The following is a 25,645-nucleotide window of genomic DNA, read 5'->3' as shown; positions in this document are numbered from 1 at the left end:
ACTGTATCCTAATTATCGGACTCAAAAGAAATGCATGTATGATCTCTTCAGAGTAGGAAAATAATTGATACTCTTATTTATTTTATTATTTTTATTTAACCTCTCAACTGGTTTTGAGGCTACTGACCATAACATCCTGGACTGGTTCTGCAGAGTTAAGTTGCCGAACATTCTATCAGTGTTTCCATTTACCATGTGATTTCTCAAGATACTATTTTAAATTTATATAAAGCTGCTTTATATGGACATCAGAAGATTTACTTCACGATATCATCATGTTGAAAACTAGTATTTGATCTGGGAGAAACCACAGAGGACCTAAAACAATATCTGAAGAAAATATTGTATTTCATGAGGTTTAGTTAATGCATCGTGTGTTTGAGAATTCACTGGGTACATGATTCCCTAAGCTAGATATTCAACAACTAGCTACACTGGGGATTGTGTTATACTCCTGAAGAAACAGTTCTGCCATTTGGGAGTGCTAGTACTCATCATTGTTACTAGAGCTCAAAGTGATCCTTACAGCTAGAAATATTTACCATTAGGTTTGTCAGGTATGTCAGCTACATGGATTTTCTGGACAGCAACAGCTTGCCTATTGTGATTCATGCATCAGTATACTTCTAATTGCTTCACTGCTTCATATGAGACTACCCTTGGATAACTGTATTGTAATCCATGACCTTGGAATCTGTTCAGAAATTGCAATTATTACAAAACGTAATTCATTACTGATGGGGGGCATGTACATATTATAATTATGCTAAACAATCTGTGGTGCCCATTGAGCAAGGTTGAGGACACTGATATTAGTAGGAAAATCCTAAACAACTGGGGACAAGGTTAAAATAATTAACCATAAAATAATCTTAAATTAGTTGCTTATTTAAAAGCAACTATTTACTATTTCTTGAACACAACAATTCTGCTTTGGTTAAGCAGAATTACATTCATTAAAACAAGTATTTTACCCGAACTTAATTTTCTCTATTAAATTCTTCCAGTTCATATTGAAAATGAGGTATTAAATGATTGGCATGAACAAATAATGAACTTGTACAATCCAAGGATTAAAATTCAAGATGCTACAAGATTTGAAAGACTGAGGTGAATTAGCAGCTCCAAAATTTAAAATGTATCACCAGGTTAGCTATTCAATATGGATTTCAGAACGGATTGTATCTCAATTAGATCTAAGGAAATGGCAGGACTTTCAGATGGTTTGCATAAATATATCATAATTGAATGAACAGCCATTAAGAGATTGTGCAATAGTAAGTTATACACTGAATATCTGTAATAAATAACAGAAAAATAATCCCCTCTAATATAACTATTAAATATTTATTTTTATGACAAGTCAAATTTTAATGGAGGGATAACAATTCATTCCAATTGCAAGTTTTGCCATACTTACTCATGGATAAGCCAATAGTTTTAGGTTCCGAAATACATCCAAAAACAACTATAAGCATATATATGTCTTTTGCTAACCAAGTTGTGGGAACATGCTGCAATGACCAGAATAACTTCCCACCTTAAAAACAAATTTGGCATAGATTTCAACTCAAACTGGAAGCTACTCTTAGACTAATCTAAAACATAGTTTGGTACTAGATTGAAAATTTGGGCATATCTATGCATTTTAATGATATGAAATACCTAAATCAGAACAAATTTTTAGAAAGATGGAATGACCTTACTACAGTGTACAATTCCATACACTAATGTATATGCTGACCAGTTTGTGATTAGGCTGACCCATCATGGCAGCCATTTAATGAAGGTTCTTATAATATGCTTTTATTATCCAAATATGCTGTTTTGCCTAAATTTGCTAAAGGTCCCAAAGAAAACCAATGTGTTAACAGAGCATGGAAGAAATTCATAGTCCAAGTAATTGATAATTTCAGATACTTGCTCGCATCCTTAAATTTCTTCTTATTTTTCATATTTCTTCAACAATGTTCATGTTAACCATTAAGAGTGATAAGGTTTTATATCCTGTCATTAAACTTATCTTTACCGAGATGTCTAAACTGCTAGAAAGAAATGATAGCTAATATGTCTCAGTGTAACACATTTGACAGCTTCTAACAAAAACAAGAATCAGAGTCATGTTTCAAATTGCCCAGTTCCTTGGATGAGTATAATTTCAACTCTGCTCATAAGCTACTGAGTTCTGCTTCCTGCAGCTTAAATTTTATTTGAACTGTGCTTCCATCAGAAATTCTCAATAATAATAAGTCTGTGTTCATTTATCAATGCATATAAGATTCATTAAACATTCTTTAAAGAAGAAGAAATATCAAAGGCATTATGCTCACATGTTCAATAAAACAATTATTTTAACTATACTTGAGAGAGACTCTATTGTCAAATTCAGCAATAAAAAAAAACAAAACTGACCTGACTTTGAGTGTAAGTTTTTTCTTGGTTCTTCCGGCCCTTCAATTGGTTGGTCGGCAAGGAACATTCGTGCTTGGTCTACAGCACTTAAAATCACTTGCTCTTTTTCCTTCAATTCACGTCTGAGTGCCTTTCCAAAAAACAAAACAAGAATAATTTGTAAATTTACACTGCAGGCAATCTGCAGAAAAGCAGCCCACTATTTCCATTCACTTTATCAAACTTATAGTACAAAAATACCCACTTTACCAAACGCAGAGGTGGAGTAAATAAATACAGCGTGAAAGAACATGCAAAACCAGACTAGAAATCTGGAGGCGAGGCAGGTATTTTAATAGACTAAATTTAAAAACATGCAAGCAAGAGAAAAATCCCACATGGAATCAAAATATTATGCTGATGCAATTTCAGAAATAACCCATGAGGATTAAGCTTAATGCATAACACCATTAATGACAATACAGACAGTCCTCGAGATTTAGTGACTGTTTGGAATTATGACAGTGATGAAAATAGTGACTTACGACCAGTCCTTGCACTTACAGCCAGTGCAGCATCTCTGCAGTTAACATGATCAAAATTTGGACCCTTGGCAACTGGCATCTATTTATGATGGTTGCAGCCTCCTGGGTCATGTAATGGCCATCTGTGACCTTCCCAGCCAGCCTACAACAAGCAAAATCGATGGATTTGCTTGAAGACCAAGTGATTCACTTAAGAACCAGGGCAAAAAGATTGCAAAATCAGGTGTGATTTGCTTAATGTGCAAATAATTCTCCTACATTGTGAACTGCCCAGAGAGCGCTGTAAGGCGCTATGAGGCGATATATAAGCCTAAATGCTAGTAGTAAATGCTATTAACAACTGTCTCACTTAGCAATGGACATTCTGGTCTCAATTGTGATTGTAAGTTAAGGACTGCCTGTATTATTGTCTAATCTTTGGCTGTGCTGTCCTCAAGTGACAAAGTTATTAGTGTTGTGGAATCATGGCTATGTCTCGTCAACAGAATATAGAAAAACACTTAGGAAAATGCTGCAGAATACCATATCGCCTTAAAAAAACCACTGCAACTTTTCAAGTCAAATGTTTTCAAGCAAGTGGTATTAATGTTAGCCCCATTCCAGCACACCTTACCTCAGCCAACATAAAAAGAATGAAAATTATAAAACCCAAGACAGCAAATAAATGAGAATGTCTGATTTGTTCTAAAAAAAGGAAGTGGAAAAGGAAAACGAGATGCTGTTTTGTGCAACCAAAGAAACATTACATTTATTTCCTACAATTCTCCTTCATGAGAACATTTAGCTTCCTTGCCTATGGAGATTTTTCAATCCTCCAGATCAGGGGTGTCCCAAAGGTGCTTTTTCCAAAAATGCAATTGGACTTTCTTGTTTTTTTCCCCTTTGAAACATTTCCTTTGAAAATGTTTCAATTCTCATCCAAGAAACTTCTTCAGTTCAGTACAGAAGTAGTCTTGGATGAAAAGCAAAATGTTTTCAAAGGAAAAACCCAAGAAAGTCCAGTTGCCTTTTGGAAAAACCACTTTAGGGACATACAGCTTCCTTGGCTGGTGCAGAAAATTGTTGCTTTTATCTTTCTATACTTATTTCCACCCTTCTGTATATAGCACAAATGTCATTAATTTAAAAATATGGATCTAGTCCGATATCTTGAATTAAGGGCACAAACCTATTGATTTCTCTTGAAATGAAGAGATTCATATTCAATTGACCTTTGTAACATTAATTAAACATAAAGGAGAATATGTTATATTTTAATTTTGTAAATGAACTTGCTTAGCAGTATCCCATGCTCTTATATCATTTATGAGTTAATTTTGTTAAAGCTTGGTGGGAGCCTTACACAAATGTAAAAGAAAAATATTCTTCCACTCAGGTAATAGAAATGAAATCTTCCTTGTAGTTAGAAGAAGATGCTCCTTACTAAGAATGCTGTATTTTATTTAGTAGACAAGCAGTGCATTAGCAAACTTCACATCACTGCTTATGATGAATACATGTGGACACCTAGTGTACCATAGACTCCAGAGCACAAAAGTACAGTTTTTATGCAGTTAATGGCCAAGGGACTAGGTGTCCATTAGAATCCAAAATATTCTATACAGTACAGTACACTTAGATACTTGTCTATTTATTTATTTAGTTATTTCCCACCTTTATTCCACCTTTGCTCAAGGTGGCAAACATATCCAACACACCTTCCTCCTCCTCCTATTTTCTGCACAACAACAACTCTATGAGGTGAGTTAGGTTTATAAAGTGACTGGCCCAAGGTCACCCAACTGGCTTTCTTGGCTAAGCCAGAACTTGAACTCAGAGCCTCCCACTTTCTAGGCTAGTGTATTAACCACTAGACCAAACTGGCTCTCTATCTCTAACACAGTAACCCACACTGACAAAGACTTTACTGCTATTGAAATTGTGGGCCAAATTATCCATTTTTTAAAAAAAACAAATGACTAAAGTTTAGAGCCTAATAACAACAGAGAGGGTAGATTCTAAACTTCACACACACAGGTTGCCATCTTGAGAAAACTTGTGAGAAATTTTTTAAAGTAGCTTGTAACATGGTAGAACTATTTCTTTGGATGATATGTTTGTCAAATGCATTCTCTAGATCTCTGCTACATTCCAAACTATGATTAAGCAGTCAAAACTTATTCTAATAGCTTTTGTTTGAATTGATGATGATGATGATGATGATGATGATGATGATGATGATGATGATGATGGAAGGTACCTTGGAGGTCATCTAGTCCAACCCCCTACTCTGGCAGGAAACCCGATACAATTTCGGACAAATTGTTGTCCAGTCTCTTCTTAAAAACTTCCAGTGTTGGAGCATTCACAGCTTCTGGAGGCAGGTTGTTCCACTGGTTAATTGTTCTAACTGTCAGGAAGTTTCTCCTTAGTTCTAGGCTGCTTCTCTCCTTGGTTAGTTTCCATCCATTGCTTCTTCTCCTGCCTTCAGGTGCTTTGGAGAATAGCTTGACTCTCTCTTCTTTGTGGCAGCCCCTGAGATATTGGAACACTGCTATCATGTCACCCCTCGTCCTTCTCTTCATTAAACTAGACATACCCAATTCCAGCAGCCGTTCCTTATATGTTTTAGTCTCCAGTCCCCTAATCATCTTTGTTGCTCTTCTCTGTACTCTTTCTAGAGTCTCAACATCTTTTTTACATCGTGGTGACCAAAACTGGATGCAGTATTCCAAGTGTGGCCTTACCAAGGCATTGTAAAGTGGTATTAATACTTCACGTGATCTTGATTCTATCCCTATGTTAATGCAGCCTAGCATTGTGTTGGCTTTTTTGGCAGCTGCAGCACACTGCTGGCTCATATTTAAGTGATTGTCCACTAGAACTCTGAGATCCCTCTCACAGTTACTACTATTGAGCAAGGTACCCCCTATACTATACCTGTACAAATTATATTTATCAATATTTACCATATTGAAAATTAAAATAGATGCATTAGCTGCCACTACCACTTCTCACAATTTTTTGATGGGATTTTCATATTATAACATTTTTTTCAGCATAGACTGGCAAACAGTTTTGATTTTGCGGATACCCACCCCAGAGACCCTAGGACCCTAGTTTAGGAAATAATGATTTAGAGTTTTGGTAGAAAGAAAAAAACCAGAAATATACTGCCATCATAGCATATAATACCGATATTATCACCTATTAATTAGTGGAAGATGTATACATAATTTATGGACTATAATATCAGATATCATTGCCACCCTGATATTTTAAAGAACATTCTCATAATACAAAATGTTGGTGTTATTGTGGATTTTCTTTGCACCATAGCAAATACGGCAACCAGAAATAATTCTATTTCACATCGAGGGAGCAACTTTCTGTTACAAATTTCAGCAGTAAAGTTCAAATGAGCCTACTAAGGCCCCCAAGCCTTATAGATATTTGCACAAATCACATTATTCCTAACCATGCATTAATACATAAAACAAAGTCCTTCACAGATTATACGTCACATATATATTTTTGAAAGGCCTTAAACCTGAATAGTACAGTTACTCCCATCAAAAGTGTCTAGAACCGATTTTATGCTTGGACAAAGGTGTCAGGTCAATGAGAGTTCACCTCTAAGTAGGTTATTTAATATGGCAATACTGGCTTCACTCTGGCTCAGCACTTTAAAGGGCAATTGTATGAATACTATTGTCAATGCTCTAAGTTTATCCTTCACAATGAACTTTGGCTGCTATTAAAAATCATTCCTTCATTACAATTCAAAATTTTACTTGTTCTTCCACACTAAAAATTCACTTTGGAGCATGTGTGAAATTTAAAATGAAAGAGACACTGTGTTTCTATTACTTTAAAAACATTGATCGGGCTTCCGGTGGTGACGCGACGCCGAAGACACCCGTTTTCGGGCTGCCCGCTCCGCAGCTGTGTTTTTCCATCGTAAACAGCGCCGATCAGCTGTTTAGATGGATTTGAAGCCCCCTCCTCAGGAGAAGAGGAGGGGGTGAGGCCCCAGGTAGGGGTTGAGCTCTCCGGGGCCGCCTGAGCTGAGAGTTTGGGCGGCTGAAGGATTGAGCCCCCCCCGAAGCCTGGGTTGCTCCGAGCTGCGCAGCGCCCCTGCTCCGGGATTTATGGAGCAGAGCCAGGCGTTAGCAACCACCCCTGCCAAAAGGAAATACTTTTGATTATCAAGATGCAGGCAGAGCGGTACAGGAGGTCAAGGTGATGTGGACTCTTATCTTTACTCTCTAGCTCAATGGATTTTATAGCTTTAAAGTGAAAGTGCGCAATAAGTGAAAGTGGGGGAAGATGGCGGCTAAAACTTCTAAAGCTCTTCGGAGTGCGGGGTCTTCCCTGGTGCAACAGACCTCATTGCAAGCTTTGCTTCCTCCTGCACCTCCTCCGGCATTGACGCTTAAGGATTTACAAGATGCTCTTGGAAAGCATTCACAATTGATGTCTGACATGATGGATGAAAAGCTGAAAAAGTTGGAGGAGAAACTGGAGAAGAAGATGGAAGAGAAGTTTAGAGCAATGAGGGTGGACATGTTGTCTATGATTGAATCTGTAGCTGAATGTGTGCAACAGCTGGATGAAAAAGTGAAGGATCTCAGTCAAAAGAATTCTATATTAGAAGCAAAGGTATCAGAAAATGAAAATATAAGGGATAAAATGGACGGAGAATTGAGCCTTGCTCAGTATCATCAGATGCAGTATGCTATTAGAATCAGGGGTTTAAAGGAGAACTGTAAAGAAGATTTAAAGCAGCTGATTTCTGAGGCTCTGGAAGGGGTATTGGGCCAGCCAGCATCTGAAATTGAGGGAAATATGGACAAAATTTTTCGTGTAAATTCATGGATTGCAAGACAAAGGAAGTTACCCAGAGATGTGGTGGTCTATTTTACAAAGAGAGTAATTAGAGATGAAGTTATTCAAGCTGCCTATGATACTAAACTGGTAGTGGCTGAGCAAGAAGTCTTGGTTTTAAAAGAGATTCCTCCGAAGATTTTAAGGAGAAGGAAAGATTTTGCATTTTTAGTACAGGAACTTAAGAAATGTGATATTAAGTTTAGATGGGAGATTCCAGTTGGACTGGTGGTGACGCATGAAGGTAAAAGACATCGTCTGGTTACTGTGGCCCAGGCACGTGATTTTTATAGCAATGTGTTAAAAGCAACCCCCCTATCATTTTTGGAAGCTGTTAAGGGATACGGCGAGGGAAAGCTTCAAGATGTTGCAGACAGACAGATAGAGGACAATGGTGTTGGAGGGGATCAAGATACAGTTTCATTGGATGTTGCAGGAGGCCAGAGGAAGACGCGTGCCGCCCTAAGAAGAGCGAGACGAGAGCAAGAGCAAGACCAGCAGATAGTTATGGAATCTCCAAAGTGTATTTACAGTGAAGATGTGGGAGGGGCGCGGTCCAAAGAAGTTTTGGGGGTCATGACAGACGTGCTCCAAAAGTTTTGGGGCGTTAAGATTGCTGATTAAATTTTTAAATTAGTATCTTAATGGATTAAATTTATCATAGAGGAGAAAGAAAGTTTTTTTTAATATTTAACACAATTTAAGATGGATGTTATTTGCTTGTTAGAAAAGTATATTAGGGTTATGGACTAAAAGTGTGTGTTGAACTAAGAATGGGTATGCAAGCTCCTAATTAACAACAAGTTGTCTTACAGACTGCTTAACCCTTTTTTTTTTTACTCTTTTTATTTGAACTCAAGGATGACTTGGAACTGCGAGACATTTGGTGTGATACATGCAAGAATTATTTTTGATTATGGTTTAGTTTGGTTGGAGATTATTAAGGTTAATAGATAGGCGCTTTTGGCGCGTAACTGAGAATTTGTTTATTTTTTTTTCTTTGAAATTAATATGAATAAGGACTGGGATTAAGAAAATCTATTTTGAGTAAAGCTCTTTTCTGTTTTTCTCTTTTTCTTTTTTACTTTATTTGTAATATTAATATTGTTTGTATTCATTTTATATGAGCTAGAGGGAGATAGAACTAATAGTTTATTGCTGATAACATAGGGGTGCTTATGTTTGTTTTTTGATTTTATACCCTGTATTTAGCTCTGGGAAGTCGGGGGGGGGAGGAGGGAATGGGGGGAAGGGATAGGGAGGGTTGGGTGGGGGTGGGGGAGGGGGGGATTAAAGTCAAAATGTATTGTAAAACTTTTTAAATAAAAAAAACATTGATCGCTGGTTATTTTTTTTAAAAATAAAAATGCTTATTATTGTTTCAAATTGGTGTGTGTGTGTGTGTGTGTGTGTGTGTGTGTGTGTAGAATAGACTTAAAGTAACCCACTCTATTGGTTAATGGGATAAATTTAAGCCAGATTGATTTCACTGAATTCAGGCTAAGGCTAAAATTCAAGATTCTACCTCCACTGGCAGAATTTCTTTATTCACAGAACTCAGGAATTGATTCTTCTTCCTGTCCTGTAACTCTATGGGTGCCAACAAAAGCCATTTTTTAGAAATTCAGGAAATTTCCATAGCAAGTTTGATGAGGACTCAGGGAGACAATTTTAGGAAAGAATAAAAAGTTCCATTATGTGATTGACTTCTATTCAAATAATATCGATTGCCCTCAGAATTTCTAAATCATAAACATGCAGGCTATTCAAAATAATTACTTCATCAATCAATCCACTAAAATATGCACAACTGATCAAATTGGTTTCAAATCCGTAGGTAAACCTAACTGAAAATAATGGGATTTAGTTTATCATAATGCTCATATAATTATCCTAATATATTTCTTTAAACATGTTGCAACTCTTCTTTCTACGGCAGGAGAATATGTTAATGTTTAATCCACAGCATATGAATGCATAATTTTCAACTCAGTAAACCCTTATTCAATTATTGTTAGAATGCTAATATATTCAATGCAAAGTTCATGAAAACGTTAAAAAAATTCCTGATTCAAAAAAGGATATGAATTCACAATGTTAACCTTAAGCCTGGTGTACATAAAAGTGCTTAAAAGTTTGTGAACTCTTAATAATAGTTCATACTAAAGAAATACTTTTGTTTACTTTTATTTTTAATGTGCATCTCCCAACTCACCATCAATTGGCGTACACTCAATCCTAAAAAAAAAGACAAAACTTCTTTTCCTGTAAACTAATAAATGTATCAGAATCTGAATAAATATAGGAAAGATAATCCTTCTCTTCCTTATTTTTGAAGGAATAGTATAGAACTAGGAAGGTTACACAAAAAAGCAGCAAAATGTGCCTAATCCATTCTTCTCGTCAAACATGTTTCAGAAAATTATAATCTACAAAAGAATTACTTAAGTAATGAAAAAAATTATACATTCAAGGAAAATATATTTGAAACCAAAAGAATATGGAAATAACTGTTCAGTCTTTCCTTTCCTGTTCAGTCTTTCCTAGTAATTTACATATCACACAGAATACCTTAAATCTGAATGTGATGGAAACAACTTGAATTATTAAAAGATAACTTGACTGAAATTACATTGCTCATAAATCCTTGTAATAATTTAGTTTCACTGTAAATTTTAAGCAAAAACAACCTAATAGAAATGAATAGTTAAATCATGTTTCTATTAGTTTTAATCATGTACCTCGCTCTTATATACAATTAGATTTTACACAGTCTTTACCAGAAGAAGTAATAATCACTGGGCTGAAATCTTTGTTCTAAATTACTTTGCTATGCCTTTTTATTCAGTTACTCAACACAGTGATTAAATTTCCAAAACAGAAGCTATCACATCAGGAGCTCGCGTGACAAAAATGATGAAGAAAAAAAGGACTCAGCCTTGGTTGCTAGCCGTCATTTTATAATTTGGTTGTTGTTCTGCAACATATTAAGGAAGGACTTGAAGAGCTCAGTAATTCATATGTTTTCTTTGAAAAGAAGAGGTGGGTTATTATAGTCCAGTATTTGCTTGCAGCTGTGCTAGCTTTCTAGAAAAGCTGGAGACCATTTTGCGTAGATAACAGAGGTGGCAGGAGCAAATTATAATGGTGACTGTCTCTTTTTCATAGTACTTCTAATCTATAAGGATGCTCACTAACACACACACTCAAAATTCTAGATTGTCTTCCAGTCCCAAAATTTTGGACACCCATAAGAACTTACTTACTTACTTACTTATTTTAAAAAAAGTTTTAGAGCACAGATTTTGTTTTCGTCCTGTCCAGTTTTGTCTATAGCAAAAAAGATCACTTTATATAATCAGCAACGTAATAGATCCTAGATGTCTATACTGTACTTACAAAGATCAGAACTGTGCAAGAGATGATATTCCCTGTGACACTCTATGGAAGCCAAAGTTGGACTTTAAAGAAGCAGGATTAGAAGAGTAATGAAACTTTTAAATTTTAGAAATAGAATTACAATTATTTATTGGCTAAGTGTGATTGGACACACAAGGAATTTGTCTCCGGTGCATAAGCTCTCAGTGTACATACACTGAGGATAGAGAGTAGAATATCAGAGTTGGAACTGGTAAGAAAATGCATGTAATTGGACTATATGGCCCAGGACATAGAAATGAAGCATGATAATGACTTATCAGTTCAGCCATTCCTGTGATTTCTTCATTGCTAACACAGTATTCAAACAGCCAAAGTAACACATATGTACATCACTAGATGGAGTACACAGAAATCAAATTGACTATATTATTCGTTCCAGGAAGTAAAAGAATTCTAAGTTAAAGTGGAACAACAAACCCAACAAACTTCCAGTACATGATCTTGAGCTTATACTCACTTTTCAAATTGAACATCAGGGATTGTTTTGAGGTCCTGAAACTGGAACTATGTAATAAAATCAAAGAAGTTGTTACGGATGAACATGAAAAGAGACTGCCAAAGATGAAAAAACGTAAGATAGGAAACTAGATGTCAGAACAAGCTGGGGAAATTGTCAAGAAGAGAAGAGGAGCCAAAGCAAAGAATGACAAACTTCTCAGAACGGAACTTCACAAAGAATTTCAGAACACTCTTCGAAGCGACATGAAGCAATATTACAACAGCATCAATAAAGACACTGAGAATGAACATAAACATGGGGAAAAAAGGAAATATCTCCAAATTCAGAAGGAGGTTCTGACGTCAAATTGGTAATACTAATATGCTAATAGGCAGACACTAACTGATTTTGTGACAGTCAAAGATGGAAGGAGCATACAATGAAATTCAGTAGAGATGTTTAAATCCAACATACATTATAAGATGGTCCCTATTTACAATATCTTCTATACTAGAACATAATGTTAGGTCAGCACTCCAATCATTACCAAGTCAAAAGGCCAGAGGAATTAAAGGAATATCTACAAAAATGTGACAAGCAACTGAACAATAAATAGTAAAGGTTCTAACTGAGCTATGCCAGCAAATCTGGAGAATGACATGGGGGTCAACAGATTGAAAGAGGTCGCCATTAGAAGACCTGACAGGTCAAGTTGTAGACATATTATGATGGAGAAGATCCATGTATCTGAATACTGAGGCAATGCTGTCGATAGCATATACAATTCATGAATCATTAATTAGTATGTACACAAATCTAAGAGGAAGGAGACGTATGAAATGATATTTGGTTTATAGTGGATTTCAGTGAAAATTGTGTTCATCAAAAGCAGTTCCACTATAGTTCTTCTCCCCAACCTTTTCTGTACACCAATCAACATCATGTGACTCTGTAAATTGCTCCTGTTCTTTGTCCATCATCTGTATATTTTCTACTTTTAAAATATCCAAAATTGTACTCCATCTTTTTTTTTCCATGCCTGTTACACAGTTTTTGTTTTCATTCTTTTCTCTATCTTCAAATTTTGAATCCTAACACGTTCATTACTTTTATCCCATTACATCCCTGCTTGTACCTCAATTTTGGTGTTTTTTTTTTTACTTCTCTTAAGCTTTTGTAACACCTAAGGATTCTCTCTGGCCTGACAATTTCACAGTTTTATTCTGCACTTCAAAATAATCCCGGTCTTTTCATTCTCTTTTAGAGTCCAACTTTCACTTTCCTCCTGTTTCTCTCAGCCCCCCTGTTCTGCTAATCATCCCCAACTTTTTAAGAATTAACTGACAGGCTCGCATCCTAATAAAATGTTTTCTTCCACTAATGGCAATGCTCAAGTCAAGGATTCTGCCAGCAAAGAAATTATCTTACTCCCTAGCAGCCTGCCTCATAGAATCTTCTTAGCTTCTAAGTAAATATTTTGGATGAGATATTTAAAAGGGTTGTGGGGGTGGGGGTGGAGGGGATCTGTTTAAGTCACATCCCTTCCATCCCTAGCAAAGTTTGCATGCTTGGCCTCTTTATCAACCTCTGGAGATAATATTTACATACAATAATTCATTTTAGAAAGGAGTCAGGCAAGCAAAATATGCAAAGAAAAATAATAACTGTGGTGTCAAGGTTCTCTTATGATTTTCTCGATATGATCCTCCAGAGTTCTAATTTTGTAAGTTGTGCCTCCTTTGCCACAGTATTTCATTTCCAACATTATTTCCTGCATTCTGGGAATAAAAATTTAATGCTCAGGGCCAGACACATTCTGGCTGAGCTAGAGCAAGAAATTTACCAATCTGGCATCTGAGAATACTTGCAGGAATTTCTATTGCTTTATCCACTATGAATTTCACTGCTGTGCAAATCGAACATAAAATGCAGTCCTGAGCACAGAATTTCAGAGTTTTGTTTTCATTTAAAAGCAGGTTTCTAGTCCGTATTGGCTATTGATTAAATATAAATACATCTGAGAGTATCTAATGAATTTTCAAAAGTTTCAGTAGAACCTCGTCAACCTTCATTGGCCTTAGTAAAGTTAAGTTGAGTCCACAGAAACAGCTGGTTAATATTTTCAGTATTTAAAGAATGCAGGTTTATAGAGCTGCACCGGTTCTTTGCTTCTTATAAAGATTAAGGTTATGTTATACAAAATAGTGGAACTGCAGATAAATAGCTTAAAACATATCATTTCCAAGTAGCAAAATTCAGTTTATCCACACAAAAATTTCTTCCCCTCTTTTGGGATCACACAAACCCTAAACAAGGGCTTTAAAAGAAATCTTTGAAGATCTGGTAGAGTGCTCCAGCAGAAAGAAGCAGAATCATGAAATAGGCATTTTGGTTTTCTTTTCTTCATTATGTATAGAATTGCATAATCAATATGATTTATCTTATTGCTCCAAAGGCAACACTACCTACAGTGAAGACCTACATTAACTTCCTAAAAATACTTGGATTTGGCCCAAGCTGCAGGAGCCTCCAAAGATGAGCTTTTAAGTGGAAAACATTTCATTATTTACTAGTTATATTCTGTCTTTCAAGTTCAGTGTGTTTTCTGAAAATCATAAAATTTTCATGGTCTAAAGCAGGGGTGTCAAACTCTTGGCCTGCGGGATGGACACATCATCCAGAAGCCACGGCCACCCCATTGCCGGCAATGGGAAAACTGTCCAGATACATTGTGCGACATCACATGACGTCACGAGTTTGACTTGTCTGGTCTAAAGATTTAACTCACAGGACTCCTGGCATGTATGTGTATCTCTTAATGGTTATGCTTTCTTACAGAGCAATGTACCTATCATTCCAATCATCAGTATATAGCACAGGTCTGCAACCCGTGGCTCCGGAGCCGCATGCGGCTCTTTCAGCCGTCTCCTGCGGCTCCCAGTCCTCTGCTATGTGTAGTCCCCCCCCAAAAAAAAGTGGGACTAAAAAAGTTCAACCAATCAATTCAAATATGCAGGGTAGGTGCATATCTCGCCTTGGCTCCACTCTTCAAACCCTGTTCTGTGCATGTGCGCATCTACGCGCATGCGCACACATTTTTTTTGCGGCTCCCAGTTTTTCCTTTTGTGAGGGAACCGGTTCCAAGTGGCTCTTTCACTGTTTCAGGTTGCTAACCCCTGGTATATAGGATATGACACATCCAAATACTCTCTGCACTAATAATCAGAAATGGCAATGAAAACCAGTTCTTTTTTAAGGAAAAAAAATCCTCACTCTATAATTCAGTAAGTTTTCCTATTATACAAGAAGGAATCAGGGAAATGCCAAAAGTACTATGGACCTCTTTCATAGGATCATCTGTGTACAGCATAAAAGCACAATATCTTTTAAATTTAATGATAATCTCAGCCTATCCACATTTTACAATATTAACAAAAAACATAATGTACTGCTTGTGATTATTTCCAGAGAGCAACAAAGTTTGCTTTTTCAGGATACAGGTAATTCTCAACCTACAACCATTTAGTGACCTTCTGAATGGCACTGAAAATAATGCCTTATGATCCAGTCCTTGCACTTACAACCATCATAGCATCCCCAAAGTGATACAATCAGAATTTGGGCACCAGGAAAAAGCCAGGTCATTCTCATCATAGGTCTAAATTGATTGCAATATCCTTAGTCCTGCCTAGTCACCTCGTTTGTGCCTTTTACATTCCTTGTTGAATTCTGCATTAGTTATGCTTGTGGGAGCTTCTGTCCTTTTTTCAAAGTTCAGAGTCTTAAACATGCAGCAAATTGCTTCCAGCTTCCATTTATACTGCCATGTTAATTTTATGCGTCAATAAATAAATTCTTTGCAGTCACCTCAAGAAGCTCAAATATTTGCAGTAAGATTGCTCAGAAATGACAGCATTTAAGGAAATTTCAATTTGTTTGCTATTTAATTGGTATTCAATCCCTCTAAATTTCCTTGTAGGAATTTATGCATCTTTTGCTCAAAACAGTTGTGATAACGGAGAACAGAAAAATGTTTTGTGTGTGTGTGTGTGTGTGTGTGTGTGTGTGTGTGTGTGTGTGTGTGTGTGTGTGTTCACTAGCTTGGGAGCATGGCAGTTACAATAAAACCTAAAAGATGGAAATATAATTAAACACTAGGAGGTAAAAATATTTATATGTATATTTGTTAGTGGCTATTTTCTGTTTGTTTGACACTATCCCTCTTCAGTCTTCATGTCTACATAGCTCTTGTATAAAGTTCTCTACATCAAATATAACTGTTAATAATACAAAATCCAGGCAAATTCATAAAAAACAAATATATTACTTTTTCAGAGTTCAAGCACATTTTAGCAACATCTAAATTAAATGAAGCAAGGGAATTTGAATCTAGATTGTATGCTGCTTATTTATTTACTTCTCTGAAGTAAGGTACTGGGGGGAAAGGAGACAGAGCTATTAAATTTAATAACTTTAAACAAAAACGTGCCACAACTTACTTTGAAATGAGAACAACACATTAAAAATGTAAGAATGGAAATTTGAATAAAGAAGAGATAGGCAAAGGATTACATAAGCTAGTTATTAAGCATTAGGAATGAATGGCAGATATAACCACAGAATAACATGTCCAATAAATAATTGTCAAGAAGCTAAAATGATACAAATTCATAAGCCAACAGTTCACAAATATAGTACATGGTGTTTCAGGGACAAAGGAAACATTAAGTACTCTGCACGTATCTCAATTAGGCCCTTTTTTCCTTTTGTTTCTTTTTGCTTCATTCCACCATCCTACCCTTCCACTTTCTCGTTGCAGAAAGTGGGGTTTTTTTAATTACAGATAACATTTTTTGCTTTGCTAATGGTTCAACAAGCTGTATTTAATGATCTTTGCAACACAAACATTTTCATAATGGTTACATATGGCAAAATAAACATAGTGCTTTCAGGATAAGCCAAGAAAGAGCTGTCCTCTAAGCAATGGTGGGATTCAGCCGGTTCACGCCAGTTCAGTAGAACTGGTAGCTAATTTCTTTTGAGTTCCACGAACTGGTTGATACGTGGCAGAAACACCCCCCTTTCTGCCCCCTATTGGACCCCTGCAACACCTTCTTTCCAGCTCTGATGTGGTCCTCCGTCACTTCCTCTACTGCCATGTACAGTCCCACAAATGAAAACATAAGAGGCGCTGTCCTGCATCATGGCGAACCGGCCACGGAGCACCATTGGCGCAGGCGGAGAAGGGCCTGGCATGGCCAGAAGGTAGCCCTTGCCCGGCCCAGACCCCATCCACTCGTCAGCTCTGATGGGGGGGCAGTGGCGGTGGCAGCTGCTCCTGCTGCTCCAAGCCCCTTGACCGGCCAGCCACACAGGGAAGTAGGAGGACGCAGAGGGGTGGCCAGGGGTCTGGAGTCACCTGCCCAGCCCCGTGTATTGGGGCTGTGCTGCAGAAGAAAGATGGCAGCAACTCTGATCTCCCCCTGCTAGCCCCCTGCCCTGTGTCCCATCTATGCAATCCTATGTGACCGCGGTATGGATGAACGGCTCAGCTGGCGGTGTTCTGTCCCAGCCTATACAAATACTGCTCAACCACTTACTCACGAGGAAAAACCCCTTTGCACTGAACAAAGTAGGACTTGGCAAGGAAGGTAAGGTAGGAAAACTCTTACTGAATTATAGAGTGAGGATTTTTTTTTACACAGCTTTTATGGAACAAAGCTCCAACTAGTCCTTTAGCTGTTGAACAAGATTCAGTCTCTGAGTTGTCAGCTGTAATGCTCAAGGTTTAAGTCACTCAAACACTCAGAAAGCCGACAAACCTGATTAAATATCCAAGAATCCTGAGGCAAAAAATCCAACAACATAAGCATGAAGCCCTAGCATGAACGGTTGCCTTTGGCAACCAGCCCCTCCCACACCTCTCCTCTTTATAGTCCAGCCAGGATGTGGCTTCTTAGTCTTTTACTTTTCCTGGAGAGCCGCCCCACCGTCCTCTGCTGTCCTGCATGCCTTTCCTCCCTGCACATCCGTGCATCTGGAACAGGCCCCAGCTGCTCTTCGATTTCGCTCAGTTCAGGCCCCCAACCCAGCTGTCTCTCTGCCTGAGCTTGAGTAGATGGGCCAGGTGTCACATCTAGCTCTGAGTCTTTGTACTCCTCAGAGCCTTCCACAGACTCCAATGTGACCCCAGGTAACCCTTCCCCCTCATTCAATTCATCTGACTCGGCTGCCAGATCTGCTGGCAGGTGAGGACTCACAACAGATGGGGGGGGGCTTTCATCTGTGGAGGCATCCTGGCCCTCCCAACCCCCTAGCCGGACCCCCTCACCTTCCCCCAACCGGGATCTGCCAACCCCACTGTCCTGCACCCGAGACTCCTGCAGCCCCCCCAACCATATCTTCCTCCCCCCCAGCTGGCATCTCCAGCAATTTCACAACCAGGAGCTCCTGTGCCCCCCACACGCTGGCACCTCTTGCCCCCACCCCAGCCGATCCCCAAGCAGTCCACCCCGACCAAGGCAGAGGGAAGGCGAGGCAGAGAACCGGTTGTTAAATTATTTGAATCCTACCACTGCCTCTAAGTATTAAATGTTGGTGTGATGATAAAAGGAACAAAACACACAAAAGGGTAATTACATAGAAAAGAAAAGGATAATTAATAAAAGTACGGCATTGTGAACAAAAAAAAGACAGCAATTATATAACTAATTTTCCATGTAGGCTCTAAGATGTGCATAACTCTTGCTATTATACTGATTAATTTAGTCTCTGGCTGTAAATTTATAAAATAAATAACATTATATGATTATCAATTTGTCTTTTTCTTAGGTAAAGCTGACCCACAGCTATTCTGAAAGAAAAATAAGATTAATATTGGAGAAATTATTTAAAGTACCTTATTTAAGATAATAAAATTCGGTTCCAGGCAATCATTTATACAAAGCTTTTTTTCAAAAAGAGAGCTTATTAAAGAGGGGGGAAAGCAGATCTCTTATTAGATTCCCTATGTTCTTCATCTCACTTAATTAAAAAGAATAGTGTTGTTTTTTAAAAAAAACAGATTTCTTCCTCTACACTGTGATCAAACTTCCTTCACTTTAAATTAGTAGCCCTTTAGGCCTATGAAGAAAGGAAGTAACAGGACAATAAAAAATGGGGGGGGGGACTAGAGGCAGAGGAGCTTTTTTTGCAGCACCAAATTAGATCCAGTACTTTTCTATGAACAACTGTGTCAAAATAGTGGAATTTGTTTTCTTGCAAAGCTCAGAGCAACAGTAATTATCAAAGTGGAACTGTTAAACTAATAATGATAAAGTGTTGTTATTAGTTTTGAACTTATGTGCAAAGGCAAAGGCAAAGGCAAATGAAGAGCAACTAAGATGATCAAAGGCCTGGACACTAAAACAAACGAAGAACGGCTACAGGACTTGGGTTTGGCAATCTAAAGCAATCTGGTTTTTAATTTTTGTATCTGATTTTTATTGTGTATTGCCCTGTTCACCGCCCTGAGTCCTTCGGGAGAAGGGCGGTATAGAAATCAAATTATTAAATTAAATTAAATTAAAGAAAAGAAGAAACAGGGGTGACACAATAGCAGTATTCCAGTACTTGAGGGGCCGCCACAAAGAAGAGGAGGTCAAATTATTCTCCAAAGCACCAGAGGGCAGGACAAGAAACAATGGTTGGAAACCGATCAAAGAGAAAAGCAACCTGGAATTAAGGAGAAAGTTCCAAACAGTGAGGACAATTAACCAGTGCAACAGCTTGCCTTCAGAAATCGTGGGCGCTCCATCACTGGAGATTTTTAAGAAGAGACTGGACAGTCACTTGTCTGAGATGGTATAGATTCTCCTGCTTGAGCAGGGGGCTGGACTAGAAGACCTCCAAGGTCCCTTCAGCTCTATTCTATTCTAAATTATAATTAAGAAGTCTATTTAGTAATATCACTCAAGAGTCCTCATAGGAGGTAGAATCCACACCAACTTTGGAATGATCTCAATTCAGTGAGATCTATCCCAGGCTATTAGTATTAGACAGAGACAACAGAAAATGCTTTCATGTCGTCGTCATCATCATCATCAACCATATGTTTATAAATATATTTTATAAGTACTATATTTATTTATTTATTTCTACTGTTTGGGGCCAGTTCCCATAATACATTTTGCTCATTTGGAGAAAACATGATTGGAAGGGAAATAGAACCACAAAAATGGGCTCAAGTCCTAAATGCTTACTTGGTTCTCAATTATACAGGCTTGAGGTCAGCATAGAAACTAGTGCAAGTAGGAGAGTAGATTGTAGGTTCAAACCAATGTTATGATGCTCAGCTGCTATGTATTTTTATTTTTGCATCTGGTAGTTTATCTAGTTTAATGTAAGCTGTCTAGAGTCATGTATGCAGAGCAACCAGCGTGCCTGGCTGAGGAATTCTGGGAGTTGAAGTCCACAAGTCATAAAAAGGCCAAGTTTGAAGACCCCTGATGTAGATGGAGAGCTGGAAGAGAGGGAGAGAGGGAGGAAATCACCTTAAAACAGGGGTCTTCAAACTTGGTCCTTTTATCACTTGTGGACTTCAACTCCCAGAATTCCTCAGCCAACGTGCCTGGCTGAGAATTCTGGGAGTTGAAGTCCACAAGTCATAAAAGGGCCAAGTTTGAAGATCCCTGCCTTAAAACCTAGGAATACAGAAACAGTTTATCCAATGCTTAAGTGAATAGTATTATTCTGAAGAGTTTAAATGAGTAGTTAAACATGTGCCTGATATTTAAATGACAAAAGAATCAAATGCCTCGTTGAAGGAATTCAAAAGGAGTCATGATTAAAAAGGATCCATCAGGTTTTATCCCGCCTCACAATTTTCAGTTTCAGTACAAGTAGAAATATTCTTTTTTTAATTGAAAAGTTTTATAAAAGTTACAATGTTATCCCATCCCAACCCCCCCCCAAACCCCCCTCCCCCTCCCCCACTTCCCAAAGCTGATTACAGGGTTACAAATATATAGTAATCATAGTCTAATTAACATTGAGCGACTATATAAATAAGCAAATACATAATACACTTTAACCTGCCTATAACATGATTACAAACACTCTAAAAATATCCAACTTATAAAAAAAAAATAAGGAAAAAAAATTATTTAAATTATAACAATCTAAAATTTACTCATAAGCTAAATGGAACTTTTTAGTCCCATATTTTTTCTGAATATAATCTATCCATCTTCTCCAAACCGAAATGTATCTTTCTTGTGAATGATCCTTCAAGTAAGCAGAAATCTTAGCCATTTCTGCTAAATTTGACACTTTAAGTGTCCACTCCTCTATAGTAGGCAAACAGTCCTTCTTCCAATATTGCCCTACCAATAACCTCGCAGCTGTTATCAAATTCAACATCAATTTCTTTAGTATCACAATCTGTAATGACACCCAATAAAAATAATTGTGGAGTAAATTTTATCTTTCTCTTAAAAATCTTTTGAATGTTCCACCAAATTTTAATACAAAAAGCTTTTATATTTCTACAAGTCCACCAAATATGAAAATAAGTAGCATCCAAGCTACCGCATCTCCAACATTTGGGCTGTAAATTGGAATACATACAAGACAGCTTTTTAGGATCCAAATGCCATCTATAAAACATTTTATAAAAATTTTCTCTTAAATTTTGGGCTTGAGGAAATTTTACATTTCTAACCCAAATTACCTCCCACACATCCAATGAAATCAGTTCTTGAATATTTTGAGCCCACTTTACCATGCAGTCTTTTACCAATTCCGTTTCCGAGTCCAATTCTATTAAAGCATTATAAATTCTCTTTATATGCGCTCGAGTTTGATCTTTAATCTGTTTTACCAAGTTTTCATCCATCAGTGTCAAACCAACCTTCTGATCTAACTTCCACCTAGCTTGCAATTGAGTATACTGAAACCAAGACTGTACGATATTTTCTTGCTTTAACTCAGCTACCGACCTTAGTTGCCAATCACTCCCTACCAATCTAAGTAGTTGCTTATAAGAAATCATATCCATCTTCACACCCATAGATACCCCCTCTATTGCGTGTCCAGGAATCCCCCAAATTGAAGTAGAAATATTCTTATGTTCACATTGACAGCACATATTCTAAAGTACCAATACTGGATGTTACAAAAGTTGAGTGCTGCATTTTTGTTGTTTCTTTAAATTCTTTAAATTTAATGTTAAACATATTACATTCTCTAATTCTCTCTAAAGCTCAATTCGCGTTTTCCTTTCAAACACACAGAAGTTGAATGACTCTGGATCTATGTAAAAAATAACACCCCATGAACCCAGAAACATTTGCTTTCTTGAAACGAAGCATTAAAATATGGTATCTAACATGTACTGAATTCTGCTTTAAAAAAAATACTGGCGACTCTGAACATAATTGTCTATCAACGGAAAGCTATGATTATTTTTCATTTCTTCATTACTTAACTTTTTGTATCTGGCTTATGGACCCAGTTGGCAATGTACCCGTGGCCTTTTAGGTTTAATGATGTCTAAAGATATATTCATATAGCTATATCTAAGATCAGCAGTTACTGAATTCTTCAGCAACATGGCTATATTCACAGAATAGAACAGTACCTTCCAAAACAAAACTGTCATTTTTCTTTCTTCTGTATTGCTAGTTGCGTACGGGACTCAACGGTTTGCAGGCAGATATTTGAACATTTCAAATGGAGGGCAATCCTGTATGTTTTACATCTTGTTTAAATGGTGCAAGGATTTACTGAAGCATGCTCATGATGAAATAACAATGTGAAATTAAGCAACTTACTTTACAGTGGTCGTGTTGCTGCTGTAAAGTTGGAACATCTCCACCCACAGGCATCTGCTTCTTTAATTCATCATCTTTCAAATTTAGCCATTTGATAAGTTCTTCCAGTGACGTCACTAATTTACTCCATTTCTCCGCACTTGCCTCCAAATGAGCCCTACAATAAGATTCAACACATTTTTCAGGAGTTTTGTGTGCTGCATTAAGACATAACTAGATTTTAGCGGTCAAATTCTGCATGGTGAATAAAGTGTAATTTTCTTTGTTAAATCAGGGGTCCTCAAACTTGGCCACGTTAAGACTTGTGGACTTCAACTCCCAGAATTCCCTAGCCAGCTTGGCTGGGGATCTCTGGGAGTTGAAGTCCACAAGTCTTAAAGTGGCCCAAGTTTGACGACCCCTGATTTAAAGCAAATGACAAAACAAACGATGCCTTCAGTATATTTGAAAATTATTTATAAATGAACGAATTCAGTAAAAAAAAATTAATGAATAACACCGTGGTACTAAGATGCATTTTAAAAATCTTATTTAGTGGATTTCTAAATGTGTTTAAAAAAATAAATAAAAGCACAAAAAGCTCGTCTTACTTTTGCACTTCCTTCAAATCCAAGCTCTGGCCACCATATAAATGGATCTCACACTTCCCACACTCTCCAGTTTAAGGCAATTATTTTAACTTCCATTTAAGCTGTTACTTGATAGCCACATTTCCAGAAAGGCATAAGCATTGGGGGAGGGGGGGAGGTAAACGTTATCCAGCTGAACACTGTTGATACTGATTATATTTTGTATTTTGCTGAATCAGTAAATCACTAGAGCACTGTGCAGTATTTCAGTTAATATGACATGCTGTTAGTATAACTACACTTGATGTCAGATCTCTTTTATTTAGTCTCTTGTTTATTTATGGCAAACAGAGAGCACCTTAACAATTAAGAGGAAATTGTTACAATCTTCTATAGCTATTTTCCCCCCTAGAATGATGGTGAAAGTATCCCATCCCTCTCTTTCAAAACATCTGTTCAATGATCCTGATTAATGTTGAGAGCATTACAATTTTAACGCCTATTTGTCACCTAGGCTCCAGGGCACAGTTAAAAGTTCTCCCTTTAGTTTTCTGATAAAGTTTTCAGTTTTCAATATGAAATTCCAAGCATTTTAACAATACATTTAATATCCATAAAGACAGCTTGAAGCAAACAACAACAACAAATCCCCATGCAAACCAATATAAAGGTAAAACAAATCATAATAATCCATTAAGCAGGGAGTATCCATCTAAACATTAACATACTTTTTTCCAATTTTGATCTAGAGCAGACATGTCAAACACAAGGCCCGGGGGCCGGATCCGGCCCGCAAAGTGGTTTCATGTGGCCTGCAAAGCCATCCTGGAAACAGTGAGGGAACGGCCCCCACTGTCTTGGCCCTGGCCCAGAGACCCTCCTTCTGCCAGAGACCCTCATATCTGTCCCACTCCTGCCCAGGCCCCCATAGGCACCCTTGATGTGAACGATGTAGAGCTGGCCATGCCCACCCAGTAGGCCATACACACTCTAGCCACGCCCACCCAGTAGGCCACGCCCACCCTGGCCATACCCACCCGGCCCCCTGAGGGCAACTGCAATGCTGATGCGGCCCTCAATGAAATTGAGTTTGACACCCCTGATCTAGAGCATTTCTGAATGCTTACTAGGATCTTTCTGAATGCCCCAGAAATTGATGTCAATATCTCTTAATTTTATTGCTAATTATGTTGTTATCTGCTTAGCCTCTTACCAATTCTTGTAGTAAAAGTAAGTCTTGCCAAGGCTCCCTATTGGCTAATTAATCACACTCATTTATTGAGGCACCTATGTAGACATGTTATTTATATACATCAAATTAATTTACATAGTTTTCTCTTTTGTTACCACGCTTCAAAAGACATCTTGATTAAAAGTATGTCAGAGGATAATATGCCATTGATATATTTATAGAAAGTCGTGGCTCAAAGATTTAGATGGCATACAGCTCAAAAGAAAGTGGGTCATGCACCAAGACAGTGACCTAAAACACAAGTTGTACAGCCAAAGAATAGTTAAAACAAAAGGAAGTTTATGGCTTTGTTTGTTCTTAAGACTTGGTCTTGTGCAGCCAGAATTAACCCTCTTTCTTCTTCAGAATTAACCCCCTCTTTCTTCAGATCTCCTGCTGTTAACCCTAGCCAGGTCCTGATGTTATCTGCTTTGCCTGCTATTATCTGATGTGCTGCCCGTGTAATATTTTGCCTCATCATGTCTCTTTCCTATTCTTTACTTGGTCTTTCCAGTTTAGTCTCTCCAGTACTTCCCAGATATTTCAGATATTCCGATGCCCTTTTTCTTCTTCAACTATTTGGTGCGCTTGCGGCATACCTGTGCCTAGTACTGCATTGTTTCTTCTTTGTCAAGTGTTCACTAGTTCAATGTGGTCTCTCCATCGATGAATTAATAGAAACCTTTCTGATTTGACTGAAATTGAGGTTCTGCCTAAAAAGTGCAATTCAAACTTCTTATCTGCTGTTATTACTATATGGAGTATCTATATCAGACTTGTTAAACTCGTGATGTCACGTTACATCACGCAATGTATCAGGACTGTTTTGCCATTGCTGGCAATGGGGTGGGCGCGTGACATGTCTAGCCCACAGGGCGGCAGTTTGACACCCCTGATCTATATCGTACAATTATTTTTTATATTCATCTCTGCAACAAAGAAGCTAAACAGCTGAAAATTGTGATGCAAACATCAGACAAACACAAATTCAACCATAAAACCATTTAAATATGATTGTAATGCACCATTCATGAGAATTACCTTCATTACCTCATCTGCATATTCTGACACTGAAATTAGTGCCTGAAGTAAATGACTATAAGGCAGCAAGAACCATTCATTCTTCCAAATGATGATTAATCTCCAAGAAATACATGGGCAATGGAAGCATATATGGAGTAAAGGACTGAAATTTATATTGAATTAAAATTTGAAAGAGAATTTTTATAAGAGTATGCACTGTTGATATTTAACATCTGATGAACTGAAAATGTTTCTGATAATAAAATGAAATTTAAAAAAAACATTTATTTGCCATGCTTGCTAATGTTATCTATTGGGCCTGAATGATT

At 37.4% G+C, this 25,645-nt stretch overlaps 1 protein-coding gene across 6 annotated transcripts in view; it reads right to left on the bottom strand.

Annotated features, from left to right (window-relative positions):
* Positions 1-25,645, bottom strand: part of UTRN (utrophin) — a gene marked incomplete at its 3' end in the record, with an annotated part of 377,026 nt that overhangs the window by 84,227 nt on the left and 267,154 nt on the right. For all 6 annotated transcript variants that reach the window (XM_081313934.1, XM_081313935.1, XM_081313936.1 and 3 more), the window contains 2 exons: positions 22,494-22,650; positions 2,413-2,542 (listed from right to left, as the gene is read on the bottom strand). In XM_081313934.1, the coding sequence (XP_081170060.1) occupies positions 2,413-2,542; positions 22,494-22,650 (287 nt within the window). The remainder of the gene's footprint in view (positions 1-2,412; positions 2,543-22,493; positions 22,651-25,645) is intronic.

This window comes from Vipera berus, assembly GCF_964194415.1.
Source record: "Vipera berus genome assembly, chromosome: 1".
Lineage (NCBI taxonomy): Eukaryota > Metazoa > Chordata > Lepidosauria > Squamata > Viperidae > Vipera > Vipera berus.
Note: the sequence above shows the minus strand (reverse complement) of the source record. Positions and strands in the feature narration are given on the sequence as shown.